At 62.1% G+C, this 27,194-nt stretch overlaps 2 protein-coding genes across 8 annotated transcripts in view; both read right to left on the bottom strand.

Annotated features, from left to right (window-relative positions):
- Nucleotides 1-989: 989 nt before the first annotated feature.
- On the bottom strand, nt 990-8,935 carry PANX2 (pannexin 2). Of its 2 annotated transcripts, none has more exons than XM_070053078.2 (3): nt 7,653-8,935; nt 2,578-4,044; nt 990-2,267 (listed from the first exon to the last, which is right to left on the bottom strand). In XM_070053078.2, the coding sequence occupies exons 1-3, from the start codon at nt 7,876-7,878 to the stop codon at nt 1,921-1,923; spliced, it is 2,040 nt and encodes a 679-aa protein (XP_069909179.1). In that variant the 5' UTR covers nt 7,879-8,935; the 3' UTR covers nt 990-1,920. The 2 variants fall into 2 exon arrangements, with proteins under 2 accessions (XP_069909179.1, XP_069909180.1); XM_070053079.2 differs by having other exon boundaries at nt 2,578-4,020; nt 7,653-8,933.
- A 5,841-nt stretch (nt 8,936-14,776) lies between these two features.
- The window catches only part of MOV10L1 (Mov10 like RNA helicase 1), a 70,171-nt gene continuing 57,753 nt past the window's right edge, over nt 14,777-27,194 (bottom strand). For all 6 annotated transcript variants that reach the window (XM_089307784.1, XM_089307785.1, XM_002723229.6 and 3 more), the window contains 5 exons: nt 21,227-21,376; nt 16,055-16,162; nt 15,409-15,546; nt 15,224-15,315; nt 14,777-15,023 (listed from right to left, as the gene is read on the bottom strand). In XM_089307784.1, the coding sequence (XP_089163910.1) occupies nt 15,020-15,023; nt 15,224-15,315; nt 15,409-15,546; nt 16,055-16,162; nt 21,227-21,376 (492 nt within the window). In that variant the 3' untranslated portion in view covers nt 14,777-15,019. The remainder of the gene's footprint in view (nt 15,024-15,223; nt 15,316-15,408; nt 15,547-16,054; nt 16,163-21,226; nt 21,377-27,194) is intronic.

Below are 27,194 nucleotides of genomic sequence, written 5' to 3'. Positions count from 1 at the left end.
TGCAGGACTCCGGACCACCCCTACTCTGAGCCAAGACGCGGGGTGTTCAGGGCAAGCTGGGGCCCCGGTGGGTGGGGGTGGGGTGGGGATACCAGCTGCAGGGCTCAGCCTCGTGCCCGTGGCGAGGTCCCAGCTCTCGGCAAACACCTCCACCCGAGGCCGGCATCACTTGGGTTCCGTTGGGTCTCCTCGGCTGCTGTGCCTGGCCCACCGCCGTGGCAGGCGCCGAGCAGCTGGCCTGGTGCTCAGAGTTCCTGTGGAAGTGTTGAGTGCCACCCAGGAGGCCGGGGACACCACGCAAGGACATTGCTGACCTGGGACGGCAGTCCCTCCCAGGGCGGCCAGCGCCTAGAGATGGTGGACCACTTCCTAGGCAAAGCCCGGGCCGAGCCCCCGCCCCCACCTGCCTCCATCACCCCAGGGTAGGAACCAGGCTTGGGGCGGCCCCACCCCCCAGCGCCCACAGTGTTTCCAGCCGGCTGTTCCTGAGCTGCTGACCCTCCTCCAGGCACCTGTGAGTGGAGACTCATCCCCCAGGGAGGCGTTGCCTGCAGTGGACGGGGACAGCTCGCCCCAACTCCTGGCACCCACGTTCAGGGAAGCCAAGGAGGGGCCGCCAGGTCTCCCTGCCGTGGCTCTAGCCCCAAGGATTTCTGGCCCGGCTGCCTCTGCGTTAGGCCCAAAGAGCAATGGACCAGCCTTGTCCCGCTGAGCCCTGGGCCTGGTGACAACAGCTGTTGTGAGCACCCCCAGACCACACCAAGGGAGCCCCTGCGGGGAAGCCTTCCTGGACCCCGCCCCCCACTTCCTGGCAGGGAACCCCAACAGTTGCCCGGCCCCAAGCAGCTGGCAGGGTGTGTGTGGGGGGGTCCGTGCCATGATGTGAGGGGTGCCAGCTCCGTGTTCCTGCCTCCCTGTGGCTGTGGCAGGGACCGGGGGCCTGCAGCCCCTACCCCACAGTACCCGGCACCCTCTGTGATGACAAGCGTTATCAGAATAGTATTTATTGATACGCTCAGTGCTACCTTGTTAATACTGCGTCATGTTGCCATGTGGCTGAGGTAATAGGGGCGGGACCAGATGGCCCGACCAGGGCCCCCACAGGAAGAGGCGGGGCCTCGGCTGGGTGGCAGGGGGCCCAGGTGGGGGCGTGGTTATTGCGATGGACTGTTTCCCTCGTTTGCACACGGGCCCTGCGCCTGCTGTGCCACAGCTGCTCACATGCACACGCTTGGTCACACACTTGTCACGTGTGCACATGCTCACGCTCACCTCCATGTGCACACATCTGAACCTCACTCTGGCCTGCTCACGCTCCCACACGCAGGCTCACGCACTCTCACCTGCACAACTCCCGCACCCACACACATGTGCACACACACACACGTGCACGCACGCTGGCTCGCTCCCTTGCCCACGCTCGCATGCTCTGCCTGCCTCCCACCCACTCACACGCACCCCAATCTGTCTCGAGCCCACCCTAGTCTCCTGATGACCAAGATGCTCATTAGTTAGTACGTAGTAAAATAAAGTGTGTGTCAGGCGACAAGGAGGAAGTGCACGTGGGAGTGCGGGAGGACAGCGGCCCCCGGGGGCGAGGTGGGGGCCCCTCGCCGTCCCGCCGCGGCCCAGGCTCATGACAAAGTTGGCTAAAAAAATAAACTCTTCTCATCTCACAGCCCAGCACCAGTGCCCAAGCGCCTGACGCAGCGGGCGGCGGCCTCGGCCCGCACCGGGATGGATGGCCGCTGCCCCCCGCCTCGGCGCCACAGCGATGCCATGAGGGGCCAGGCTCCCCGCTGCGCGGGTGGGCCGGCACCGAGCCCCGCGGCGGGTGGAGGGAGACTGGGGGGAGTGGAGGCGCGTGGCGCTGAGACCACGCAGGGCCGCGGCCGCGCTCATGCCGAGTGGCCCTGACCCTCAGAATTCCACAGTGCTCACGACCGTTCTGGGCTCGTCGAAGGTGGCGATGAGCAGCTGCTGGGTGGGGGGGATGGCGATGAGGTCGCTCATGTCGGGGGCCACGCGGGGGCCCCCTTCCTCCTCCTCCCGGGCCTCGTACAGCGTGTTGATGTGGAGCAGGGGGTGAGTGGCATTTCGGCTCAGGATGGCGAGGGGGTCGGCCTTGCCCAGGCCAGCTGGTGACGACAGGGAGGCCGCGGCAGGGGCAGCCGGGGGCGAGCAGACGTGGAACGGGCCCCCGGGGGGCAGCCCTGCCCTGCCGGGCTCTGCGGGGAACGGGAGTTCCTTCTCTGGGAGCGGAGCATCTGTGGGCAGCCGAGAGTGGGGAGGGGGCGGCGTCACGCGACTGCGCTGTGGGGGCTGAGCTCTCCCCCTGCTCCCCCCAGCCCCCAACTCCGGACCGGCTGGGGGGACAGTCCTGGACACCCCTGCCCAGCCAGCAGCAGCTACCGGAGTCCCCCGGGGCCCACCTTCCTCCCCCTCGGGGCGCCCCAGGGTCCCCACTTTGGAGGCTAATGCACCTGCAGCCCCGCCCCCTGCCCACCGCGGTTCTCTGGGGCCAGGGGAAGGAGTTCTGCCCAGCTCTCCCCGGCCCGGCCCGGCCCGGCCCCTTACCTTTGGCGGGCGCTGCGCCCAGGCCCAGCCCCCGCTCCTCGGCCTGGGACAGGAAGCCCCCCTCCTGACTCCGGGAGGCGGGCAGGGCAGCCGGCGTGGGCTCGGGCTTGGCCTTCTTAGTGCCCAGGATGTAGGGGTGCACGTCCAGGGAGAAGTGGCGCGCGTGCTTCTTGTCGGGCGCGGGCGCGGGGCCCGAGTCCCCGCCGCTGCTGCCGCCGCCGCCGCCGCCCTTGTAGTGGTGCGCGGCGCGCGCGCCCGCGTCCAGCAGCGGGGCGATGAGCGTGTCGGTGGTCTTCCTGCGCACGGGCTTGGGCTTGTCGGCCTTGCCGCTGTCCACGCGCGCCACGGCCAGCGGCTCCTTGAAGGGCTGCGGCAGCGGGTTGCCGGACGGGATCCACTTCATCTTGCGTCGCGGCCGCTTCACCACGGGCGGCTCGGCGGAGGCCGCGGGGTCGGCGCCGGGGTCGGCGCCGGGGTCGGCCGTCTGCACGCCGGAGTCGCGCACCGTGGGCGTGGCGTCGTGGTTGGACTGCGCCAGCGCGGCCAGCAGCTGCCGCACCACGTTGTCGTACATGAGGTCGCTCTCGTTGGTGATGAAGTCCAGGCGGTTGAGCGACTTGATGTGGTCGCGGTTCTCGTTGCAGAACATGGCCAGGATGTTGATGTCGCAGAACTGCGAGCGGCGCCACTGCCGGCGCGTCTTGATGCCCACCTTGTGCAGCTTGTCGAAGATGAAGTTGCTCTTGCGGAAGATGAACAGGTGCACCAGGTTGACGAGGATGACCAGGTTCATGAAGCACAGCAGCACGATGTCCACGCCCGCGATGATGCGCTGCAGCTGCACGGACGGCAGCTTGCAGCTCACGCGCACGGCGGGCGCGGCGCCCAGCGCGCACGTGAACTCGTTCTGCTTCTGCGTGGCGTAGTAGGTGCACAGGTAGGAGATGGGCACCACGCTGAGCAGCAGGATGAGCACGTGGCGCGCCAGGTACAGCTTGGCCAGGAAGTTGCTGCGGCCCCGGCGCTCCAGGTACTTCTCGAACAGGTTCTGCTCCGGGCTCTTCTCCTTCTCGGCGTTCTCGATGATCTCGCGCCGCTCCCGCTCCGTGATGCCGGGCCCCTTGGACTGGATCTGCTTCTCGATCTTGGGCGCCCGGCCCTCGGCCGCCCGGTGGTAGCAGTTGTCGATCTCCTGTAGCAGGAAGTTGAGCTCAGAGGTGAGGCGGGTGGCGGCCAGGAACTCCCAGCCCAGCGCCGGCACGTACATGATGGCGGCGAAGGCCAGCAGCGCGTAGGGCAGGAACTTGTGCTCGAACAGCGAGGGCCACAGGCTGGCGTCCACACCGGGCAGCGCGTCCCGCAGCTCCGTCCAGCAGTAGCCGCGGGCGTACAGCGCCTGGTCGCGGGTGAAGTTGTGAGGGGTGTAGCAGTAGATGGGTTCCTCTGGGGGCAGAGAGGAGACACGGGCTGGGGTGGGAAGAAGGGGCTGGCCTGGGGTGAAGGGTGCAGGTCAGGCCCCTCGCCGGAGGCCTCCCACTCCGGCCCCCACCCCACCGCTGCCTGGCTCCTGCAGGAACTGCTGTTTCCTGGCGCGGCCCAGGCCTGCTTGCCCGCAGAGGACCTGACCAAGGCGGGCTGAGGGGCTGGCCCTGGGGACGGAGTTCCTCTCCCTAGGCCCCACGTGCACAGGAGAAGCCGAGTCCCAGAGACAACCAAGACAGCCCCCGGGGTCTCCTCCAGCAGTGCAGCTGGACCCAGGTCCCCGTCCTCGAGACCCCCTGCCCTGGGGGAGAAAGCCCAGGAGCCCTGGACCTGGGCAGGCACGGTTGGGGAGGACCCGCCTGTAGAGTGCCGGAGTGCAGGAGACGCAGCCACGGCTGCGCCGTCTCCCCCCCAGGGAGGGGACGTCAGAGGTGCTGCCTGCAGCTGCGCCCAGCCCAATGCCAGGCACCCGGAGGGCTCAGGGCCCGGGCCCTGGCCAGGTCAGGCGTGGGCCCTCACGCACCTTCCTCCATGGGTCGGGCCAGCACCCCCAGCCCCAGGGGGCCAGAACACGCCCGCCCCTGGGCTACCAGCCTCCACTTGAAGGTGCTGTTGGGTCCCAGATGCCCTGGGGCAGGGGCTGGCTGGGGTGAGCCTTGCTCAGACAGGTGGAATGGGGGCTCCGTGAGGCAGGGACCACATCTACGTGCCCACGAGAGCCCGGGGCTGGCTGTGGGTGGAGGTGGGAGGCTGGGGGACCTGATGGCTGCTGGGCTCGGGGAAGAGCAACCCCAGGGAGGCGAAGGCGTCGCTGCCCTCACGTTTACTCGTGCTTGGTCTTTTTGACGAACGACACTCTCCCCCCTGGCCTGGCCTGCTTGGCCCTGGCCCTGGGGGAATGACAGTGGGGGGCGGCACAGCCTGTGGCCCCACCAGCCCCGTCCGCAGCGGTGCAGCGTTGGCCCTGCTTCCCCAGCTGCTGCCGACGGCGCCGCAGGGCACAGGGCCACAGCAGCAGGGCCTCCTCCTGCCCCCAGCTGCTCCCCCCGTGGTGGTCCCTGGCACTCCTGCTGGCCACAGGGGCCCCGTGGGAGGGCAGGGCCCGGCCCAGTGAGACAATGGGCAGTGGCCACTGAGCTGGGGGCCAGCTCAGACAGACACTGCCATGGGTGTGCTAGAGGGAGACCCAGGGGCCTGCCCTGTCCAGGCAGTCTGCTTTGGGGGGCAGTGCTGTGTGGGTGGTGGGGGCACCCTGGCCATCCCCGTCAGAGGACATGCAGGGACCCCCTTAGCAGCTGGGAGCCTGCCTGGGCCCTTGGCACAGGATCCTCAGAGCCCTGACGGTTCCTGCGGGTGCCACTGCTGTGCCACGGGGCCCAGCCCAGCCCTGCTCAGTGTCAGGGTCCTACCAGCCCAAGCACGTCTCTGCCCCACCGTGTGCATCGACTGCCCCCACCCCGCGGTCTGGCAGTGCACGGCCCCACGGTGCCCCCTAAGAGAGCAGAGCTGGTCCCGGCCGGCTGCCCTCACCTGCTGACCAGACCCCACCCCGTCGCCCCCATACCTGCTCATGACCCTCTGCTCTCAGGCCGCTTGACACAGTGGCCTTGCAGGCTGCTGTGGGATACACGGCCGCCCACGGCTGCCCACGGCCTCACCCCCAGAACTGTGACTGTTCCGTTCAGGTGTGGTCAGGTCCTGGGCTACCCAGGGGGATAAGGTGACCACAATGGTCCTGATAGGAGCAGTCTGAGGGTGGAGGCCCAGGAGCCCAGGGAAGAGGCGGGAGGCACAGCCGGGAGCCTCAGGAGGACCTCACCCTGCCCCTGGGTGGTCCACCCCACAGTGTCCCGAGGCCGAGCTGCTAGGTCCTGGAAGGCGACGGCACGAGCTCACCTGGTGTCCTGGATGAGCAAACAGGGAGTGTCCCCTGGGCAGTCTGCCCTGGCACCTGCACACTGGACCTGCTCGCTGGACCTCCCCCAGCCCCCCAAGAGCCCAGGCTCACCCACAGCAGCTCGGCAGACCGATGGACCCACACAGAACCTGGCCCATGGTCCCTGATGGACTGCACCAGAGCGGCTGAACACACCCTCCTACACCCCACGGGCCCCCAGGCTGGCAGGGCCACGTGTGGCTGCCGCCTGCAAGGCGCCCCGATTTGCATCGCGTCTGGAGGAGCCACATGCGTCCCGGGGGCACCCTGGATGATCCCAGGTTCTGTGAGGCACCAAGGGTGACTCAGGTCAGACGCAAGCTCGGGGTAGACAGTGTCCAGGCAGCTCCTGTCCTGCCGCCTGCGACTGCACGCAACCGCCCATCCCCACACAGCAGCTACCTGGAGGCCTCCACCAACCCCCAGCTCCCTGGGGAATCTCAGCCCAGGTCACCGGAGACTCAGCACCCACCTGCTACAGCCCGGAGGCCAGCCCTGTCCAAGTGCCGGAGCCTCCCCACACACGGAGGCCTGGAGTGGCAGGGGAAGGGCCAGGGCATGAGGGACAGGTGGGCACAGGTGCTGACGCAGGTGGGGTCGCCGAGTGCCCAGCTGTGGGCCTGCCTTGCTGTACCTGCCTGTCCTGGGGGGGCTGTGTCCCAAAGACGACACACCACGGTCCTGCCCACCCGGCACCTGCGAGGTCTTTGCAGATGTCAGGAGGGGTGCAGGGTCCAACCCCCAGGAGAGGCATCCTTGGGAGGGCGCCTGAGTGCACACAGACGCAGAGATGGGGGACGCAGCCCCCACGGGGAGGAGCTCCAGGGCTTGCCCCTGGCCACCAGAGGCTGAGGGGCAGGAAGACCCCTGGGGGCCCACACCCTGGTCTCAGACTTCTGCTGGTCTAATCCCCCTGGTTAGCAGGCTTTTCGTGGCCACCGCAGGAAGATAACCCATTGCACACCTGAGCGCACCTGTGCACACCTGGGTGTGCGCATGCTTGCAGGGTGGTGTGTGCTGCCTCCTGTCCGGTCTGTCAGATGCCCAACCCTGGCCATCGCTGTCCAAGCATAACCTCCTGTCCCGGTTATGGCGACTCCCAGGAGCCCAGGGATCTGGGGTGCACAGGACCCCCGAGGCGGCCCGGGGATGCCCAGGCCCCGAGGCGTGGGCGGCAGGTGGGGATGCCCCCTCCTGACTCCAGCTGTGCCCCTCCTGCCCCAGAAGCCCACTCACCCGCGTGCCTGCAGGCCTGGCCCCCACTCTGGCCAGGTCACTTTTCACCAGCAGGCCCCGCCTGCACCTCCTGATGCGCACATGGCTGCACCCAGCCCACTCTGGCGGCCACCATCTAGCAGTTGCACAGGCCTCACGGCTCCAGGCCCCCGATGGGCGCGGGGCGTGCGGGATGCTGCTCCCCTTCGGGAACCAGTCTGCTTCTCAGAAGCCCCCGCAATTCCCACGCCGGCTCCCTGGGGGTGGGGTCTGGGTACTCAGCACCTGTAAGGCGCTCACCTGGCCACTCCTCCCACCCCAGAACCTCGCCGTGACCTTCCACGGCCGCTGCACGCGGGACAGGCCGTCCGTGACCCCCGACCCCCGGGGGGGGACCAGGCGCCGGGCGGGGTGGGGGTCGCCGCCGGGCGGCCCGCCTCACCTGCGAAGTTCTTGGTGAAGACCAGGGTGACCAGCAGGATGGGCACGAGCACGGTGCCCATGGTGACCACGCGGTCGAACGGCAGCTCGAGCTTCAGCGGCAGCAGCAGCGCGGCCAGCGCGCCCGCCTTCTCGTCCTGCGCGCCGGGCAGGATCAGCTCCCGCAGCTTCTCGCCCGCCAGCAGCGCGGTCGCCATGTCCGCCGACTGCTCCAGGAGGTGGTGCATGGGCGGCGCGGGGCGCGGGGCCCGCGGCGGGGCCGGGGGCGCAGGAGCGGGGGCGCGGGGCCCGCGGCGGGGCCGGGCTCGCTCCGCCGCCGCCCCCGCGGGGTGCGGGGTGCGGGGTGCGGGGCGGCCGCCTCCGCTGCAGCCCCGGCCCCGCGCCTGGCGCGTCCCTCCCGGCGGGGGCGGCGGCCGGCGGAGCGCCGCTGTCCCTGCGGCCGAGGCCTCGCTCTGCGCGCGGGAGGGGGGCTGTTTACCTGCGGCGGCTCCGCGGCGTGGCTCCGCCCCCTCCCGCCACGCAGATGCGGTGCGGGCGATGACTTTGCAGAAAAAAAATTTTTTGAATTGAGCGAAGAGAACGCACAGGGACCGGTCGGCTAACCCCGGCTCACGGGCCGAGCCGGAGCCCGAGGCTTCACCTGCCGCGGTGCGGGCGCCTAGAGCCGCCGGACGGCCCGGGAGTCGCGCCCCACGGCGGGGTCCCTGTCCCGCACGCTCCCCGCCGCCGGGGCGCGGAGACCCCCACTGCCCGGGGGCGTGGCCGGCATGGGCGTGGCGACCGGACGCCCCCTCCCCGCACAGGCTCCGCGGCGCCCGCGCGTCCCTTGGCACCGCCTGCTCGCCCTCCCGCAGCCGCCGCAGCCCGCTCCGCTCTCCGTCCGCAGGCGTCCCGAGGGTGCCCGCCCCTGGGCGTCCTGACGCGTGGGTCGGGACCCCACCACCTCGCGGCGCGTCCGCGCCCCCCGACCCCTTCCCGGCGGAGCTGACCGTCCGCACCGCGTTTGTAAGGCGCTGGGTGCGGTCGCGGTTAATCCATCCGCAGAGGCCGCCTGGCGCGCCAGTGTTTTCTACCCGCTCGGGGCGGGCCCGCGCGGTCCGGGGCTGCGCACCCCTTGGCTGGGCACACTGGGGGACCGGCGCTCCTGGCTCCGCTTGTATTACCGCTCCCTCGTGTCCGCTGCCCCCCACGTAGCTCGGGGATGGTGGCCGCCCCCAGATAACCCCGACGTCCCCAGATGACCCAGGCCGCCCAGAGCCAGGAGCCCGAGCGCTCCGGCCTTCCGCCGCCTCCCGGAAGCATTAGCAGGAAGCTGTAGAGAAAGCGGAGAAACTGGAGGGGACCAGCACAGCGGACGCGGGAGCAGGTGCCCAAGCCGCTAGCGCCGCGCCACGAGGCCCGCCCGAGCGCCGGCTCACGGTCCGCAGCCCTTCCTCGCTCAGCCCCAGGCCTGTGACTGGACCACCTGCAGTCTACACACGGCTTCTTTACACCCTGTGACAGAATTAAGTCTCTCGGGTGGGTGTTTGATGTATTGGTTGAGACGCTCTGCTTGGGACCTCTGCATCGCATATCCGGCCGCGCGTCCAACTCCAGCTTCCTGCTACAGCAGATCCTGGGAGGCCGCGGGTGATGGCTCAGGCGCTCGGTCCCTGCCGCCCCCTGGGACATCTGGATGCAGTTCCAGCTATGAGGTTTGGCCTGGCCCAGCCCAGCCCAGGCTGTTGCAGACGTTTGCAGAGTGAACCGACAGACAGGAGATGTCTCTCAAATAGCAATAAAAATCTCTAAGCCGCCCTTCAGGGGTCTTCCTGCACTGGTTTGCGACGCGGTTTCCTGCATGCACCTGTTTCTCTCTGAAGCGTGTCCGGCACTGAGTGCCCAAGAACGCTGCTGACTTCCAGGTGTGACCGAGTTGGCTCTGTGGGTGCCGGGCCTTTGACCACCAGTTTCGCATGGTGCCCCATGGCTGGCTGTGACCGAGCCCCTGAGAGCCCCGGGGCAGGCCTGTAGGGCCGGGCAGACCCGAGACCTGGCCCGGGGCCCCTAGCACCTGCTGCTCCACTCAGTGGCCACTGGATGCCGCTCTCATTCCGGGCTGGGGTGGGGGGCTAGATGGGTGCCGGGAGGGAACCTGTGCAGAGGGGCAGAGGTGGATGACACCCTGGACAGGGGCTCAAGTCCTGCGGGGCCCCGGCTCTGCTGCCCTCCCAAGAGGATGCGTGGGGAACAGGGCCTGCCGCTGCGGTTGTCACACAGAGTGGCCCGGCCCGGAGGACGCTCCTCCCAGGTCCTGGCTCGGGAAGGAGCCGCCTCACTGGAGCAGCTTGCCCTCCGGGATGTGTTAAACTGTGGCCCCGACACAGTCTTGAGACTGAGTTAGGGTACCAGCAAAACATTCCCAAGGCGGGCGTCAAGTCACCAGCGTCCCGCCTCCTCCGCCCGATTCCGGCTTCCTGATGACGCACACCCCGGAGAGCAGCAGCTGATGGCTCCAGTACTTGGGTTCCTGCCACCCACCTGGAAGGCCGGGGGGGGGGGGGGCTCCCGGCTCCAGCCTGGCCCAGCCCTGGCTGTGGGGGGCTTTTGGGGAGTGAACCCAAGGATGGAAGATCTCCGTCTCCCTCTCTTTGTCTCTGCTTTTCAAATAAAATGAAAGCAAAGAATAAAACCTCAACATCCATTTCCGCTTATTTAAGCAGCTGTTTTCTCAGCTCTTACTTCTGTCATGGAGACCAGAGACACCCTCCAGGTCACGTGACATCCATGTTTAGTTATGCATGGAACTGGCAACACAGACGCCCCTCAGGAGCACTTACGATGTTAATTTTTTTTTTTTTTTTGGACAGGCAGAGTGGACAGTGAGAGAGAAAGGTCTTCCTTTTGCCGTTGGTTCACCCTCTAACGGCCACCGCGGCCGGCATGCTGCGGCCGGCGCACCACGCTGATCCGATGGCAGGAGCCAGGTGCTTCTCCTGGTCTCCCATGGGGTGCAGGGCCCAAGCACTTGGGCCATCCTCCACTGCACTCCCTGGCCACAGCAGAGAGCTGGCCTGGAAGAGGGGCAGCCGGGACAGAATCCGGCGCCCCAACCGACCGGGACTAGAACCCGGTGTGCTGGTGCCGCAAGGCAGAGGATTAGCTTATTGAACCGCTGCGCCGGCCGATAAATTTTTTTTTTTTTTTTTTTTTTTTTTTAAGGAGGCCGAGTTACAGATGGAGGGAGGGAGAGACAGAGAGGTCTTCCATCTACTGGTTCGCTCCCCAAATGGCCCCAACAGCCAGAGCTGGGCCCATCGGCAGTGAGGAACCAGGAGCTTCTTCCAGGTCTCCCACGTGGGAGCAGGGGCCCCAGCATTTGGGTCGTCTTCCACTGCTCTCCCAGGCCACCAGCAGGGAGCTCGATCGAAGAGCAGCCGTGTCTTGAACTGGCGCCCACGTGGGATGCCGGTGCTGCAGGCGGAGGCTCAGCTTGCTGCCCACAGTGCCGGCCCTTATGAGAGTAAGTCTAACAACCCTCGTGGGCTGTGGGCTCACAAATGCAGGCAGTGGCCTGAGCAGTCAGAACAGGCCAGGCTGCCACGTGGGTGTCAGGGTGGCAGTGGGCTCCTGGCATCCTCACTGCAACTGAGCAGCCTCCACGCAGTGGGGCTTCACTGGCCGGAGCTGGCCACCAGCTCACACCCTCGTGTGTGGGGGTGGTGTGCCCAAAGGAACAGGGTACACCCGGGACACCCACACTCTCCGGGCACACTCTGTGCTAGGGGACAATTCTGTGGGGGAAATGGGACGGAACCGAACGTCCAGCTGTGAAAACCACGTGGGGGAGGGGCGTCCAGCTGGCTCCTGAGCGGGGGAGGGTCCTGCCCCCAAGGCCCAACGACCCACACAGACCGTGTGGAGGAGGTGTGGACGCCCCGTCACACCGGCACCAGGCTGAGTGACACATCATGGAGCACACAGAGTGGCCGGCCCGGACTCACCGTGTCCTGCGGCCAGCCAAGCTGTTCCTGGATTCTGACCACAGAACCAGGAGGTGGAATGCCGTGCACCGACAGAACCGCTGTGGGGGGCAGGTCATCCTCAGGCCATGACCAATGAGGACAAGGCAGTGTGGCACTAGGCACCCCCTGGGAGATGCCAGAAGGGGCCGGGGGCTCTGGGTGACAGCCAGTCCCTGCTGGCCCTGGAAGCTACCTCCTCCCACCACCACCCACGCGGTGCCCTGCAGGATGTGAGCGCGCGGCTGGAGCCTGAGCCAGCAGCGCAGGGACCCTGGACCCTCCTCTGCTGCTGGTCTCAGGCACAGCTCTGGTCCCTGTGCCTGACCTTCCTCGAGGGCCTGACCCTGCTGTGTGTGCTGGCACGCTGGGGGCACAGCCCAGGAGCTGCTTCCTGTCCAGGTCTGGCATCCCCTGGCTTGTGCAGGTCTCTGGGTGGGCACCAGCACATTCCAGGTCCTGGGGACCCAGCAGCCTGCTCCTTCTACCAAGACCCCAGTTCTCTTGATTATCCTGAGGCAAGAGCTGGGGCTGTGCTGTGTGCCAGGTGAGGGCCGGGCAGAGCGCGGCCTGGCTGGGCCTGTGTCCGCCCCCAGCAGAGCCTCAGGGCCGGCGTGGGACTGCCTGTGCTGGGCTGTCCCTTTCTTGCCGATGCTCCCTGCCCAGGTGCCGGCCACTGCGACTCCATGGACCGGCAGACGGCGGCCCTTGCCCAGGTGAGCACAAGGTGCAGCCTTCCTATGGCCCAGACGCAAGGCAGCTCCCGTGCTGGGCTTCTGCTGGGCAAGACCTCGAGGTGGGACGACGACCAACACCCACACCACGCGTCAGACCCCCCAGCTTCTGCAGCTGCAGGCAGCCGAGCTCCTGCCTCCCCTCCCTGGGCCCCTGCCCTCCCCGAGTCCTGCCTCCCTGCTCCCCCTCAGCTGCCCTGGTGGACACAAACCCTCACGCCAGTCCTCCCAGCCCCCAGCTGACGGGCGGGCCAGCTTTGCCAGAGGGCGGGGGCGACTGGGGCGGCGGGGAGGTGCAGTGCTCAGAGCCCAAGCTGGGTTTAGTGCTCACTGCTACCTTGGTAACCTCATCGTAACTCATGATACGGCTTGGCTGTGTGACGGGAACGTGGGGCCCACGTGGGGGGTTTCCTGTGTGGCCACTGCTGTTTGGTGCTCCACCCTGCCCACAAGTACAAAATCCTCATGGACCCTCAGTGTGTGCCAAGAGTGGCCATGAGGTCATGCTCTGGGCACAGCGGGTTAAGCCCCACAATCTGTAGTGAGTCCTGGCTGCTCCACTCCCGGTCCAGCTCCCCGCGAATGCACCTGGGAGAGCACTGGAAGATGCCCGTGTCAGGGCCCCTGCCACCCATGCAGGAGACCTGGACAGGATTCCACTCCTGGCTTCGGCGTGGCCCAGACCCAGTGGGGCCACCCCTCGTCCTCGTCCCTTGAGACTCAAGGCTGCCCCCGGGACCCAGCCTCCACCAGCCATGCTGCTCTGCAGGGGTTGCCCCGGAGGCGCCATGGGAGGAAGCTGAGTCCTCCTGACTCCTGCCTCCCAGGGGGAGCGGGGCAGCGACCTCCTGGAATCAGCATGTGTGTCCCTGACAGAAGGGCCAGGGGCCGTGGACACTGCACACGGCTGGGCAGCTGCCACAATGGGCACAGGAGCACGTGGGACATCTCATGAAAAAGCTTCGTGGCAGAGGCGCGCTCTGGGGGCAGGGCGGTCACCCCGGGCAGCAGGGGGCCAGGAATCGCCTGGGGGCAGGGAAGCCGGTGTGGACAAGACGGGCCCCGGCCACCTGCCTCAGGGGATACGCCCCTGGATGCTGCCGTGACCAGAGCTCCTCACGGCAAACCTGGCCGGTTCTGATCCGAACGCCTGACCCGGTTATCAGATGTTGGGAGCTGGCGTGCAGGGCTGCTCAGTCAGGCCACAGCCAAGCCCGACCACTGCACTGTTCCTGGACCTGCCAGTGAGCGGGTGTGTGGTGCTCCACCTTGGCAGGGCTGGTGCCCCGGGGCAGATGCTGTGGGAGGGGGCGCAGGCCCCTGTGGGGACGCACCCAGCACCTGGACATGGGGCAAGGGAGAGACACTGCAAGGCTGCTCAGGATGGGCAGCTCCCACCTCCCGAGGGGCTGCCCCCTCAGCACTGAGCCCCTCCCTGGGCTGAGCGGGGCCGGCTCCCTTAGCACCACAGCTGCAGCCACGCTCCAGAGCCAGGGCACCGCCGCGCTCTCGCCAGCTGGGGCTGCAGGGCATGAAGCTGTCCCACTGGCTGCAGCCAGAGGACAGGGCCCAGCCACTGCCGGTGGCGTCCTACCTGGCTCCCAGCACTGGGGGCAGATGACCCCACTGTCCGGGGGCCCTGCCTGCGCCTGCACGCACCCCCTTGGCACATCAACTCCAGCTGCCTTCCTGAGAACACGGGGCCTACAGCGGGGCGCCTGCCGGGAGGAAGCGCCCTCCTCTCCCCAGTCAGGTGTGCAGGCCTCCGTGGAGTGAATCTGGGGGTGGGGTGGGCCCGTGGCCGTGTCGGGGACCGTGCTGGCCAGTGCACCTCACAGTGGGGACGGCAGGCAGAATCGGGTTGGCCCTCACTCCCCAGCCGTCTGCCCGTGTGGGCAGCCTCTCCCAGCCCAGGCCATGGCCCTGCCTCCTGCCACGCCGGTTCCCAGACTTGCCGCCGAGCCTTCTCCGCGTGGCTGAGCTCTGGGTCTGGTCCTGTCTCCCGACACACACGGCAGCCTCCAAGGACAGGAAGCTGCTTCACAGAACTGCTCGCCACGGAACCACACAGCTCCGAGCTCGGCGTCCGCGTGGGCATGGCCGGACCTGCTCTGGTCAGAGGGGACGGGAAGGGGTCTCTGCACAGGCCCTGCCCAGTAGCACTGGGGCCCAGAGCAGCCAAGCTGATAGCCCCTCCCCAAGCAGAGCTTCTCAGAGCCTGCGCTTTGCACGCCCACCCCTTGCCTATAGTCCTTGCCGGCTGCCTGGCACAAAGCCGGCTCAGGACAGAGGGCAGTGAGGTTGTCCCCAAAGGTTGTGGCCAGCAGGGATCGGAGGCCACACACCACCGTGGTCATGATGGACACAGCACATTTCAGGTGGAAAGGAAGCTGGGGCCATTGAGGGTTTATTCTGGTGGTGGGGGGGCGGCAGTGACTGCCCAGTGGCAGGAGCAGGCTGGAGTGAACCAAAATCAGCAGCGGGAGCCAGAGAAACTGGGATGACCCCAGACCCCAGCGCGGTGGAGAGCCCAGGGGTCCGGCTGTGAGGCACACCTCTGGTTGTCAGACACTGAGCTCCAATCCGCTTCCGCCTGTCCGGCCCCCGTGGCTCTGGCACGCTGGGCGGGGCCGTCAGCTGCAGGGGGGAAGGGCGGCAGTGAGTCTAGCTCCCAGTGCGGCTGAGCGCTCGTGCTGTCCAGGGGCGCCCCGTTCACCTGTTTAGACCGCAAGGGAGGCCGACGCCCTCCCCATGCCGAGGGAGGAGGAGGGAGAGGGCTGTCCCTGTGCAGGAGGCGGGCCCAGGGCCATGGGACAGCCCCTGCCTCGGGAACTCACGTTTGCAGGGCCTGCAGCTCGGGAGGCAAGTTGCACCCTGTGTAGACGCCATTGGTGATGCTGTACTCCAGCAAGGCCCCGAAACAGGGATCCTGCGGGGGCACACGAGGAGGCCGTCAGGGCTCAGTCGGGAGGCCTGGACACTCTCCTTGAGCCAGTGGCACCTGTGTGGGCCGTGAACTCACTCTGACGAGGACGTGAGGGTTTCCCAGCACTATCAGCAAGGCCTTCGGTCTGGTGATGGCCACATTAAACCTTTTAGAGTTGGACAAGAAACCCAGGAAGTAGCGGTCGTCCTCAAATCTGTCCTCACTCGACCGCACCTGAGAGACACGAGCGCGGACACAACGGCGTCGCGAGCTGCTCCCAGGCCATGGCCAGCCGGGTCGCAGCGGGGAGCACAGCCTCACCCCCACTCTGCCGTGGGGACCCAGTGCCAGGGTGTCCCCGGGGGTAGGGCTCGAGGGGACTCTTGTCTTTTGTACTGGATTTTGTAACTTACCTGCACGTGACTTGTACTAACAAGGGTGAGTTAAAACTAAGGAGGGTGCTGAGCGTTAGCTCTCCACAGACGCTGTGGGCAGTGTGGCTGGCGGCTCCTCTCCGACACGGGGCCTCCCGCTGGCCCGCCCTGAGCCCCGCTGGGGCGGTTACCGTCTCCTCCTGCACCCCTTCTACTTTTCTTGTCTCCTGGTCGTCTCCGGGCGAGCTCTCTGGGGCTACCGCCCAGGTGGCACCAGGGTCCAGCAGCCTCCACCCTGCCGCCCCCTGCCTTTCGACCCGCGCCACCCCAGGGCACCCGGGCCCAGGCACGGCGGCCAGGGTCCCCACCGTGGAAATGACGATGACCAGGAACTCCTGCCCCTGGAACTCCTCCACCGACCCCACCTTGATGTCCACCAAATCAACGTTCCGCAGCAGGATCTTGATTTTCTCCACCTTAGAAACAGACACAAATAAAGATGAAAGACCGCATGGGACACATCTGTCCAAGTACAATTAGTGTGCAACTCTGCTTTTCTGTCCCGTGTTTCCTCTCGTCTGAAGAGCTGAGAACCACCACGCTTCGCACAGACTGGGGGTGGGGATCGGTACCTACCAGGAGAGCCGGGTTCCACAGGCCATGGCAGGGAGGGAACCCCCACCCAGTTCGGAGGTGAGATGTCCCAGCATCGGCACGACCCAGCGGCCATGTGGGGAGTGAACCAGCAGACAGAAGACCTCTCTCTCTGTCTTTGCCACTTGTTCTCTATTCTCTCTCAAATAAAATAAATCAATCTTTGGGGCCGTGCTGTGTGGCACAGCAGGTTAAAGCCTCGCCCGCGTGGGAGACCTGGCCATTGTGGCCATCTGGGGAGTGAACCAGAGGATGGAGGACCTCCCTCTCCCTCTCTCTGCCTCACCTTCTCTCACCGTGTAACTCTTTTAAGTAAATAAATACATTAAAAAAATCAATCTTTAACACCAGTGAGAAGCGTGTTTGCTGCTCAGCGCTCAGAGTGCAGGGACCGCGTGTACGTCCACGCAGGGCACGGCCACACGGGGATTCCCAGGGAGGAGACAGAGGCCCTGACTCACGGAGGTTCCACTTGCTGACTTCGCAACTTTGTGAGCTTGTGAGAGGGACACACTTCAGTGGAAACCGAATTCTGAACTTGGACCTCTTCCTGGGCTTGATACACGGCACGGTCTCCTAGAGGCTGGGCAACTCCCGGGCAGCCTTATGGCCACCGGGGTAACCGAGGCGCTGGCCGTGCGAGCCGCGCCATCTGGTAGGTTAGGTGGGTGGAATGCACTTTCTACTTACTCTATTCTCAGCTTACAACGGGTGTCCGGACATGACCCTCGGACAGTTATAGATTCAAGACGGCAGAACAGGCAGGTCTGTGCTGCAGCAGGTTAAGCCGCCGCCTGTGACACTGACGCCCTATCAAGTGCCAGGGCTCTGCTCCAATCCAGCTCCCTGGTAATGCGCCTGGGAAGGCAGCGGATGGCGGCCCAAGTGCCTGGGCCTCTGACTCCCGTGTGGAGTTTCTGGCTCCTGCCTTCCAGCTGGCACAGCTGCGCTAGTGGCCATTTGGGGAGTGAACTAGTGGATGGAGGATCTCTCTCTCTCCGCCTCTTTGTGTAACCCCGACTTTCAAATAAGTAAAATAAATCTTAAAAACAAAACAAAAGTCAGGATGGGGTGTGTGGTCTGGTGGTTAAGAAAATGGTAAAGACACCAGCATAATTGAAAAAAAAAAGACTGCAGGGCAGCGCTGTGGCGTAGCAGGTAAAGCCGCTGCCTACAGTGGCGGCATCCCATATGGGCACTGGTTTGAGTCCCGGCTGCTCCACTTCCTATCCAGCTCTCTGCTGTGGCCTGGGAAAGCAGTGGAGGATGGCCCAAGTGCTTGGGCCCCTGCACCCACGTGGGAGAGCTGGAACAAACTCCTGGCTCCTGGCTTCGGATCAGCACAGCTCCGGCCGTTGCGGTCAACTGGGGAGTGAACCAGCAGATGGAAGACTTCTCTTTCTGTGTAACTCTGACTTTCAAATAAATACTTTAAAAAAAAACATTGCAGGAAAAACAACTCAAACTATTCAAGTCAAATAACAACAAATAAAATATTGAACAAAAATTGAGCCACAGTAACCTGTGGGAAAATATCAAGCAAACAACCTATGTAAAGGGGGAAGGGTCTCAGAAGGAGAGGAGAGAGAGACAAATGACACTAAAAATGTGAAGAAATAATGGCAAAAAAACTTCCTGAATTTGGTAAAAACCATTTATCTATAGATCTAAGAAGCTCAAAGACCCTCAGGTAAGATAAATACAAAGAGATCTACAGCCAGACACACCACAGGAAAGATAAATATAAAACGATCTACAGCCAGACACGCCACAGGAAACCTGCAATCCAAAGACCAATGTTGAAAGCAGCAAGGTGGGGGCCGGCGCCGCGGCTCACTTGGTTAATCTTTCGCCTGCGGCGCCGGCATCCCATATGTGCGCCAAGTTCTAGTCCCGGCTGCTCCTCTTCCAGTCCAGTTCTCTGCTGTGGCCCAGGAGGGCAGTGGAGAATGGGGCAGTGGAAAATGGCCCAGGTGCTTGGGCCCTGCACCCACATGGGAGACCAGGAGACACCTGGCTCCTGGCTTCGGATCGGCGCGTTGCACCAACCGTAGTGGGCTGGAATTGTGGCAATTGTGGCTTACACAGCTAGGCCTCCGCCGGCAGCACTGGCCTCCCGTCTGGGCACTGGTTTGAGTCCCTACAGCTCCACTTCTGCTCCAACTCCTGGCTGATACGGCTGGGAAGACAGCGGGGGATGGCCCAAGTGCTTGGGCCCCTGAATCTACTTGGAAGACCCAGAAGAAGCTCCTGGATCCTGGCTTTCGTCTGAACCAGCCCTGGCCATTGTGGCCATTTGAGGAATGAACCAGAGGATGGAAGCTCACTTTCTCTCTCTCCCTCTAACTCAGCCTTTCAAATAAATAAAATATTTTAAAAAATATTTTATTTAGGGGCTGACACTGTGGCGTAGTGGGTAAAAGCCACCGTCTGTAGTGCTGGCATCCCATATGGGCACTGGTTTGAGTCCTGGCTGCTCCACTTCCTATCCAGCTCTCTGCTATGGCCTGGGAAAGCGGTAGAAGATGGCCCAAGTCCTTGGGCCCCTGCACCCATATGGGAGACCCAGAAGAAGCTCCTGGCTCCTGGCTTTGGATCAGCACAGCTCCGGCCATTGCAGCCAACTGGGGAGTGAACCAGAGGATGGAAGACCTCTCTCTGCCTCTCCTTTTCTGTGTCACTCTTTCAAGTAAAATAAATAAATCTTTAAAAAATTTTATTTAATTATTTGAGAGGTAGAGTTACAGACAGTGAGAGGGAGAGAGAGAAAGGTCTTCCATCTGCTGGTTCACTTCCCAAATGGCTGCAATGGCTGGAGCTGCGCCGATCCAAAGCCAGGAGCCAGGAGCTTCCTCTGGGTCTCCCACACAGGTGCAGGGGCCCAAACACTTGGGACATCCCCTGCTGCCTTCCCAGGCTACAGCAGAGAGCTGGGTCAGAAGAGGAGAAGCTAGGACCAGAACCAGCGCCCATATGGGAGGCCAGTGCTGCAGGTGGATGATTAATCTACTGTGCCACAGTGCTAGACCCTAAAATAAATAAAAAAAAAAAAAGGGTTGGGGGAGGGACGCGCTGTGGCATAGTGGGTAAAGCTACCGCCTGCAGTGCTAGCATCCCATATGGGCACTGGTTCGAGTCCCGGCTGCCCACTTCTGATCCAGCTCTCTGCTGTGGCCTGGGAAAGCAGTGGAAAATGACCCAAGTCCTTGGGCTCCTATATCCATGTGGGCCAGAGGAAGCTCCTGGCTCCTGACTGACACAGCTCAGGCTGTTGCGGCCATCTGGGGAGTGAACCAGTGGATAGAAGATTTCTCTCTTCCTCTCTGCAGCTCTTTCAATTAAATAAATAAATCTTAAAGAAAAAAAAAAAAGCAAAACCACTTCTGCATGGAGAACCACAGAGTGACCTCCAGCTGACATCTCTGACTCCAGAGCCCAGGGCCAGCAGATAACACGGTCACGACGCTGAGTGGATAAGAACAAACATGGCCAGGGAGAAGGACGGACATTCCTGGATAAGCCAGGACTGCAAGAACTCACTGTCATGGCCTGGCCCTACAGGAAACCCCCAGCGGGTCTTTCGGTCTGAAACAACACGCAGTGAGCGCCCCGAACGCCCGAGGCTGAGCGTTAACTCCTTCCCACATTTCCAAGTGCAAGGACTTTCTCCTGGGAGAGCCGTGGGCAGAGCTGGATTTATGAACAGCGCAAGGAAGCAGAGGCAGGCGGGCGCTGACAGCTGCTGCCCACGTCCAAGGATGTGTTCCGCTCCTACCACCCCACAAACACACGCACACGGCGCGGCCTAGCAAGGTAAGCCACTGGCCATGACGCCAGCACCCACGTGGGTGCCGGTCCACTCCCGATCACGCTCCCTGAGAACACGGCAGGACATGGCCCCTGCTTGGGCCCTGCACCCATGCAGGAAACGCAGAGAAGCCCCTGGCTCCTGGCTCCGGCCTGGCTCAGCTCTGGCTGTTGCAGCCATCCAGAGAGTGAACCAACAAATGGAAGACCTCTCTGTCTCTCCCTCTCTCAATAAAAAAAAAATAAAAAAAAAAAATCTCAAAAAAAAAAATCTCAAAAAAAGAAAAGTACAGGAGAACCAACCAAGAGGTAAGGCTGGTCCCTGATGGGGAAAGAGTAAAACAGGAGAAGATGATGTAGGAATCGGTACTGTCCTGTTCTCCAGCGTGAGGGACCCGCCCAGGGCACCTGGCTGCTGCTAGTACAGGGCGCACGTCTGCACCCGCCTGGCAGTTAAGAGAGGGCTTTGGACTTGAACTTGGTGCAAACCGCAGGCAGGCGTGCTCCTCCCGGGCCGGGCCACATCTCCTCACCACTGGGAGGACCAAGTATCCTCACCAGGCTCCGGCTCATCACAAGGGAAACAGGCTTGGCCCCTCAGCTCCTAGCACAGGGAAGGGGACCTCCTGGTGGCCGTCTACACGATCCATCGTGTTCTGCTTTTGGGGGCTCTTTCTGGGGCTGTAAGGTGGGATGGCCAAGACACTTGCATGTGCTCGTGGGCAGCTCCTCTGACCCCACAGCTCCTGGGGAGCCGTGAGGAGTGTCTGCTCAGAGGACATGGGGCATGTCCCCCAGACGGTCTTCACGAGGAGGAGCAGGGTGGCTGCTCTGCAGGAGCCCAGGGTGCCTTCTCTGGGGAGCACTGGCTTAGTCCCGCATCAAGGGTGCTGCGTCGTCCTCATGCAGGCATAGGGGGCCGCTGAGATGGCCCTAGGGACGCGGCAGCTGCTGGCACAGGCTGTGGGTGGCAGCGGGTCTACCTCTTTGCATCACTCAAGTGTGGTTCTGTCTTTGGAAACCTTCCACAGAGCTCCCTGAGCCCAGAAACCAAGGCTACGTGGCCCTGCAGCACGCACCTGCTTCCGGTAGGGCGTGATGACGCCGATGTCGCTGGCAGACACGGGGCTGGAGATGCTGCGGGCCAGGAGGCAGCAGTAGCGCATGACCTGCACAGCCTCCGCCGGGTTGAACCACGAGGGGCTTCTTCCTTCACGGGCCTCGTTGCCCTGGGTTGATGAGGAGAGAAAACTTCGTTTACTCAACAATGCTAACCAAGGGCCCGTGGTCCCGGAGCCGAATACGCAACGACAGGAAACACCTGGGTACCCAGCCCCCTGCAGAACCCAGGGCAGATGTCATGAAGTAACTGCATCACAGCCGGACTCAACACTGCAACAGAGGCCAGGACAGGAAGAGAACACTGGGCACGGGTGGTGTTGTGGAAGCGCTCCCTCAGGGAGGGGCCCTGGGGAGGACTCACAGGAGTCTCCCGGCCAAGAGCAGGGCCCTGACACAGGGCATGGATGGCCGCACGCTGGACAGAGGGAACCGTCAAGGTGGCCAGACACGGGTCCACAGTGAGCCAGGCAGCACCGCCTGCTGAGTGGCTGCAGTAAGGCCCCGCCCCGGGCTGGCTGCTCCCACCGCACGCTGAGGCCCTCACCCACTCCCACCTCCAGCTCTGGGCTCTCTGAGCCAACCCTATGGCCACATCTCAAGCAGCTTTTACTGGAGAACAGATGACTCATGTATTTTTAAATTTATTATGGGGGGAGGGATGGAAACTGAGAATAAGAGTTCCTACCTGCTAGTTCACTTCCTAGATCCAGAAAGGGGCTGGGAATGCTATCCCACCTCCCACACGCTGGCAGGAGCTATCATCACTACCTCATAGGGTCTGCACGGGCAGGAAGCAGGAGTCAGGGATCGGATCTGGGAACCAAACCAGGTACTCCAATGTGGGTTTTCCCAGGCCATAGCAGAGAGCTGGATCAGAAGTGGAGCAGCCAGGACTCAAACCAGCTACCATATGGGATGCTGGCACTGCAGGCAGTGGCTTTACCAGCTACGCCACAGCGCCGGCCCCTTTTTATTTTTTTTAAAAGGTTTATTTATTTATTTGAAAGGCAGAGTCCGGCACCATGGCTCAATAAGCTAGAACCAGCACACCGGGTTCTAGTCCTGGTTGGGACGCCGGATTCTGTCCCGGTTGCCCCTCTTCCAGGCCAGCTCTCTGCTGTGGCCAGGGAGTGCAGTGGAGGATGGCCCAAGTGCTTGGGCCCTGCACCCCATGGGAGACCAGGATAAATACCTGGCTCCAGGCTTTGATCAGCGCGGTGTGCTGGCCGCACTGCGCTGGCCGCAGCGGCCATTGTGGGGTGAACCAATGGAAAAGGAAGACCTTTTTCTCTCTCTCTCACTGTCCACTCTGCCTGTCAAAAAAAAAAAACAAAAAAACACAAAAAACAAAAACCAAACAGGCAGAGTTAGAGAAAGAGAAAAAGAGGGGAAGAGAGACAGAGAGAATCTTCCACAAGCTGGTTCACTCCCCAAATGGCCACAACAGCTGGGCGGGGCTAGGCCAAAGCCAGGAGCCTCTTTGGGGTCTCCCATGTGGGTACAGGGCCCAAGGACTTGGGCCATCTTCTGCTGCTTTCCCAGGTATTAGCAGGGAGCTGGATCAAAGCGGAGCAGCCAGGACTGGAACCAGCACTGGGATGCTGTTACTGCAGACCGCAGCTTAACCGGTTCACTGTACCACAGTGCCAGCCCTGCCAACGGGTTTGATAGGGGTGCCAGGTCCACTCAGGGAGGAAAGGACCGTCTGCAGTGAGTGGAGCTGAGAAGACTGGATTCCCACGTGTGCCAGAATGAAGCCAGGGGCAGGCGTTGTGATGCGAGCGTTTCAGCTGCCACTTGGGACCCCTGCTCCCACATCAGAGTACTGGTTTGAGTCCCGGCTCCCTTGCCCCCAATACAGCCTCCTGCTAGTGCATCCTGGGAGGTGGCAGGTGATGGCTCGAGTGCTTGGGTGCCAGGCACCCATGTGAGAGACCTGGATGGAGTTCCAGGCTCCTGGCCCTGCCTGGCCCAGCCCTGGCTGTGGGTAGGCATTTGGTGAGTGACCCGGTGGGTGGAAGGTCTCTGTCCCTGTTGCTCTTTCAACTAAATGAAAATAAACACTTTTTAAAAAACGAAGTTATACCTCCATACAAAATTTAAAACAGACCAAAGAGCTAAATGCAGGCTGAAATCTATACACCTCTTCACAAAATGGGGAGACTGATTCTTGGGGGGTATGATGCTAGAGATACAGGAACAACTGAGCAGATAAACTAGACAATCTAAATAAAATGCCAGGGCCAGCGCCGCGGCTCACTAGGCTAATCCTCCGCCTGCGGAGCCGGCATCCCATATGGGCACCGGGTTCTGTCCCGGTTGCTCCTCTTCCAGGCCAGCTCTCTGCTGTGGCCCGGGAGGGCAGTGGAGGATGGCCCACGTGCTTGGGTCCTGCACCCCATGGGAGACCAGGAGAAGCACCTGGCTCCTGGCTTCAGATTGGTGCAGCTCCAGCTGTAGCGGCCATTTGGGGAGTGAACCAACAGAAGGAAGACCTTTCTCTCTGTCTCTCTCAATGTCTATAACTCTGTCAAATAATAAAAATAAAAATCCCAGAGTGGGCATCGGTTTCGCAGTCAGGACACCAGTTAAAGCGCTCCTGTCCCCATCGTGGGTTAAGTCTTGGCTGCTGACTCGGCTTCCTGCAGCACAGACCTGAGAAGCAGGGGTGACGGCGCAAGCACTCGGGGGGGGGGGGGGGGCCTGCTGCTCACGTCGGGACCCGGATGGAGCTCCCGTCTCCTGGCTCTGGCTCGGCCCAGCCACGGCTGCTGTGCACCTCTGTGGCGTCAACCAGGGATGGGAGCTTGTTCTCCCTCTGCCTCTCCAATAAATGAGTTAAACAGTCAAAGAGAACGACAAAGAGGACTCGCATGGGCATTTCTCCCGAGATGACACACGACCAGCTGGCCTAGGAGAAGCTGCTCAGCGTCACTGGTCATTAGGGAACCACCTGAGTTATCACCTCTCACCCACCAAGGCGGCCACTATGAAACCCCAGAACCAACACGAGCTGGTGGAGGAGCAGAGAAACCAGAACCCCCGTGCACAGCCATGGCACACAGCACTACCCCGTGGCCCGGCAGCTCCGTATCTGAGAAGACACCCCACAGAGAAGTGAAAGCAGGACCTCAGAGCCACGTGTCCCTCCGTGCTCACAGAGCTTCAGTAAAAACACCCGAATGTTTGCAGCCCACGTGTCCACAAGCAGCGGGGCGCCACAGAGTCTTCGAAAAAAGAAGGGAATTCTTTTTTATTTACTTGAAAGAGCTAGACACTCACATATACACGCATACCGGGGAGGGGGTTGTCCTCCACCTGCTAGTTCACTCCTCAAATGGTTGCAGTGGACGGAGCTGTGCCCTTCTGAAGCCAGGAGCTGGGAGCTTCTTCCAGGGCTCCAAGGACCTGGGCCATTCCCCACTGCCTTCTCAGGGGCATTAGCCAGGGGCTGGATTGGAAGTAGAGCAGCTGGGACTCAAACCAGGGCACTGCAAGTGAGGCCCTTAACCTGCTGCACCACAGTGCTGGCCCCAGGAAGGAAAATTTAGTCATTTAAATTTTATTTGAAAGACAGAATGAGGGGTCGGTGCAGCAGCACAGGGTGTTAACGCCCCAGCCTGCAGCACCAGCATCCCATATGGGCGCCGGTTCAAGTTCCAGCTGCTCCACTTCCAATGCAGCCCCCTGCTAATGCAGCTGGGAGGGCAGTGAAGAATGGCCCAAGTCCTTGGGCCCCTGCACCTACACGGGAGACCCAGAAGAAGCTCCTAGTTCCTTTCTTTGGATAGACCCAGCTCCGGCCGTTGTGGCCATCTGGGGAGTGAACCAGTGGATGGAAGACCTCTCTCTGTCTCTCCCTCTGTCTGTAACTCTGCCTCTCAAATAAATAAATCAATCTTAAAAAAAAAAAAAAGAATGATTAAGAGAGACAGAGGCAGAGACACAGAGGTACCTTCCATCTGTTGGTTCACTCCCTAAAAGGCCACAACAGCCATCATCCACTGCCCTCCTGAGCCATCGGCAGGGAGCTGGGTCTGAAAGGGAGCTCTGATAGGCGCTGCCTGCATTTGCAGGCTATGGCTTAACCTGCTGCACCACAATGCCAGTCCTAAATGGAAAGAAATTCTGACACGCACCACTCACACACACTGAGGACACTGTACCAGACACAGAAGGACCGACACTGCATGACTCACTCACGTGAGGCAACGGGAAGAATCAAGTTCTCAGAAACACAAGGTGGAATGGTGGGTGCAGGGGCTGGAGTAGGGCACAGGGGGGCTTAATAAGGATTTTGCAAAATGAAAAAGTTTTGCAGGCTGGTTACAAACTGATGAAATATACTTTAATACTACTGAGTTTCACAGCTAAAAATGGTTACCATGGGGTCTCGTGCTGTGCCAGTGGGCTAAGCATCTGCCTGCAGTGCTGGCACCCCATATGGGCACCAGTTCGAGTCCCAGCTGCTCCTCTTCCCATCTAGGTCTCTGCTAATGTGCCTGGGAAAGCAAAACCCACGAGGCTACAAGGGCTAGAAAGTAAGACAGAACTGGATAAAAAAGTACAATTTCTGGAGTAGTGCTGTGGTTCAGCGGGATGCACGCTGGCATCCCGTATCTGAACGCTGCTGTGAGTCCCAGCTGTGCCGTGTCTGACCCAACCCCTGCTGAAGCACCTGAGAAAGCAGTGGAAGACGACCCTAGTGCTTGGGTCGCTGCCACCCAGGTCAGAGACCAGAATGGGGTTCCTGGCTCTTGACTTCTGCCTGGCCCAGCCTTGGCTGTTGCAGCCATCTGGAGACTGAACCAATGTGAAGGTCTGTCTGTCTCCCCCTCTCTCTGATGCTCTGTCTCCCAGGTACACAAATACACTTTATGCATTTTTAAAGCCCAATTTGAAGGTGAGACTTCACTACTTTTCTCTACGGGGGAGCTCCTAGCAGATAGAATGCAGACCAGGGTGCAGCGGAGCGGGGGCCGTCTCCGAGGCTAACGGCAAAAGGACTACACAGAGCATCCACTAAAGCTGACACCTAATTGACCATATTAAAAAATACAAAACAAGCAAACAAAAAAAACCCAAGGTCTTCAACCAACACTTAATAAACAGAAACTAAAAAATCGGTGGTTAAAACATTCTCCACAACTCAGAAATTAGTTAAGAAAACCACCTGTCTCGGGGCCGGCGCCATGGCGCAGTAGGTTAATCCTCCACCTGCAGTACCGGCATCCCATGTGGGCGCCTGTTCTAGTCCTGGCTGCTTCTCTTTGATTAGCTCTATGCTATGGCCTGGGAAAGCAGTGGAAGATGGCCCAAGTGCTTGGGCCCCTGCACTCATGTGGGAGACCTGAGAGAAGCTCCTGGCTCCTGGCTTCGGATTGGTGCAGCTCCAGCTGTTGCGGTCAACTGGGGAGTGAACCAGCAGATGGAAGACCTTTCTGTCTGTCTCTCTCTGTAACTCTGTCAATAAATAAATAAAAATCTTAAAAAAAAAAAAAAAAAAGAAAAAACCCACCCTTTTCAAGGAAGAGAAGGGAGGAGGAAGTGGCTGTGAGAGCCACCCGGATGGGCCTCGTGACCGGCAGGGAGGACACAGCACTTAAGGAGGGCACACGGGAGCCCGCCCTTCTCAAGGGGTGGGGGCAGCACGTGTCACCTGTGGGCTCAGTGATTCATGTTACTCTGTAAAGCTCTGGTGGTTTTCTTTTAGATTTATTGGAAAGGCAGAGAGAGACAGAGAGAGGAAGGGAGGTCTTCCATCCATGGTTCACTCCCCAGACGGCCACAACAGCCAGGGCTGGGCCAGAACAGAGCTCGGAGCTTCTTCCAGGTCTCCCACGTGGGTGCAAGGGTTCAAGGACTTGGGCCATCTGTTCCTTTCCCAGGCACGTTAGCAGGGAGCTGGACTGGAAGTGCAGCAGC

Source organism: Oryctolagus cuniculus, chromosome 11 (genome assembly GCF_051225735.1).
Source record: "Oryctolagus cuniculus isolate XC-2025 breed Fujian yellow rabbit chromosome 11, ASM5122573v1, whole genome shotgun sequence".
In the NCBI taxonomy this organism is placed as follows: Eukaryota; Metazoa; Chordata; class Mammalia; order Lagomorpha; family Leporidae; genus Oryctolagus; species Oryctolagus cuniculus.
The sequence above is the reverse complement of the archived record's forward strand: the minus strand, read 5'-3'. Positions and strand labels throughout refer to the sequence as shown.

What these genes read in the sequence shown, in the direction of transcription:
- PANX2 (XM_070053078.2), bottom strand. Translation starts at nt 7,878, where the DNA reads ATGCACCACCTCCTGGAGCAGTCGGCGGACATGGCGACCGCGCTGCTG. An exon ending in CTTCACCAAGAACTTCGCAG is followed by an intron (nt 4,045 to 7,652) that starts GTGAGGCGGGCC and finishes TTCCCACCCCAG; the next exon opens with CCCGTGTCTCCTCTCTGCCC. An exon ending in GGGCGCAGCGCCCGCCAAAG is followed by an intron (nt 2,268 to 2,577) that starts GTAAGGGGCCGG and finishes GGCTGCCCACAG; the next exon opens with ATGCTCCGCTCCCAGAGAAG.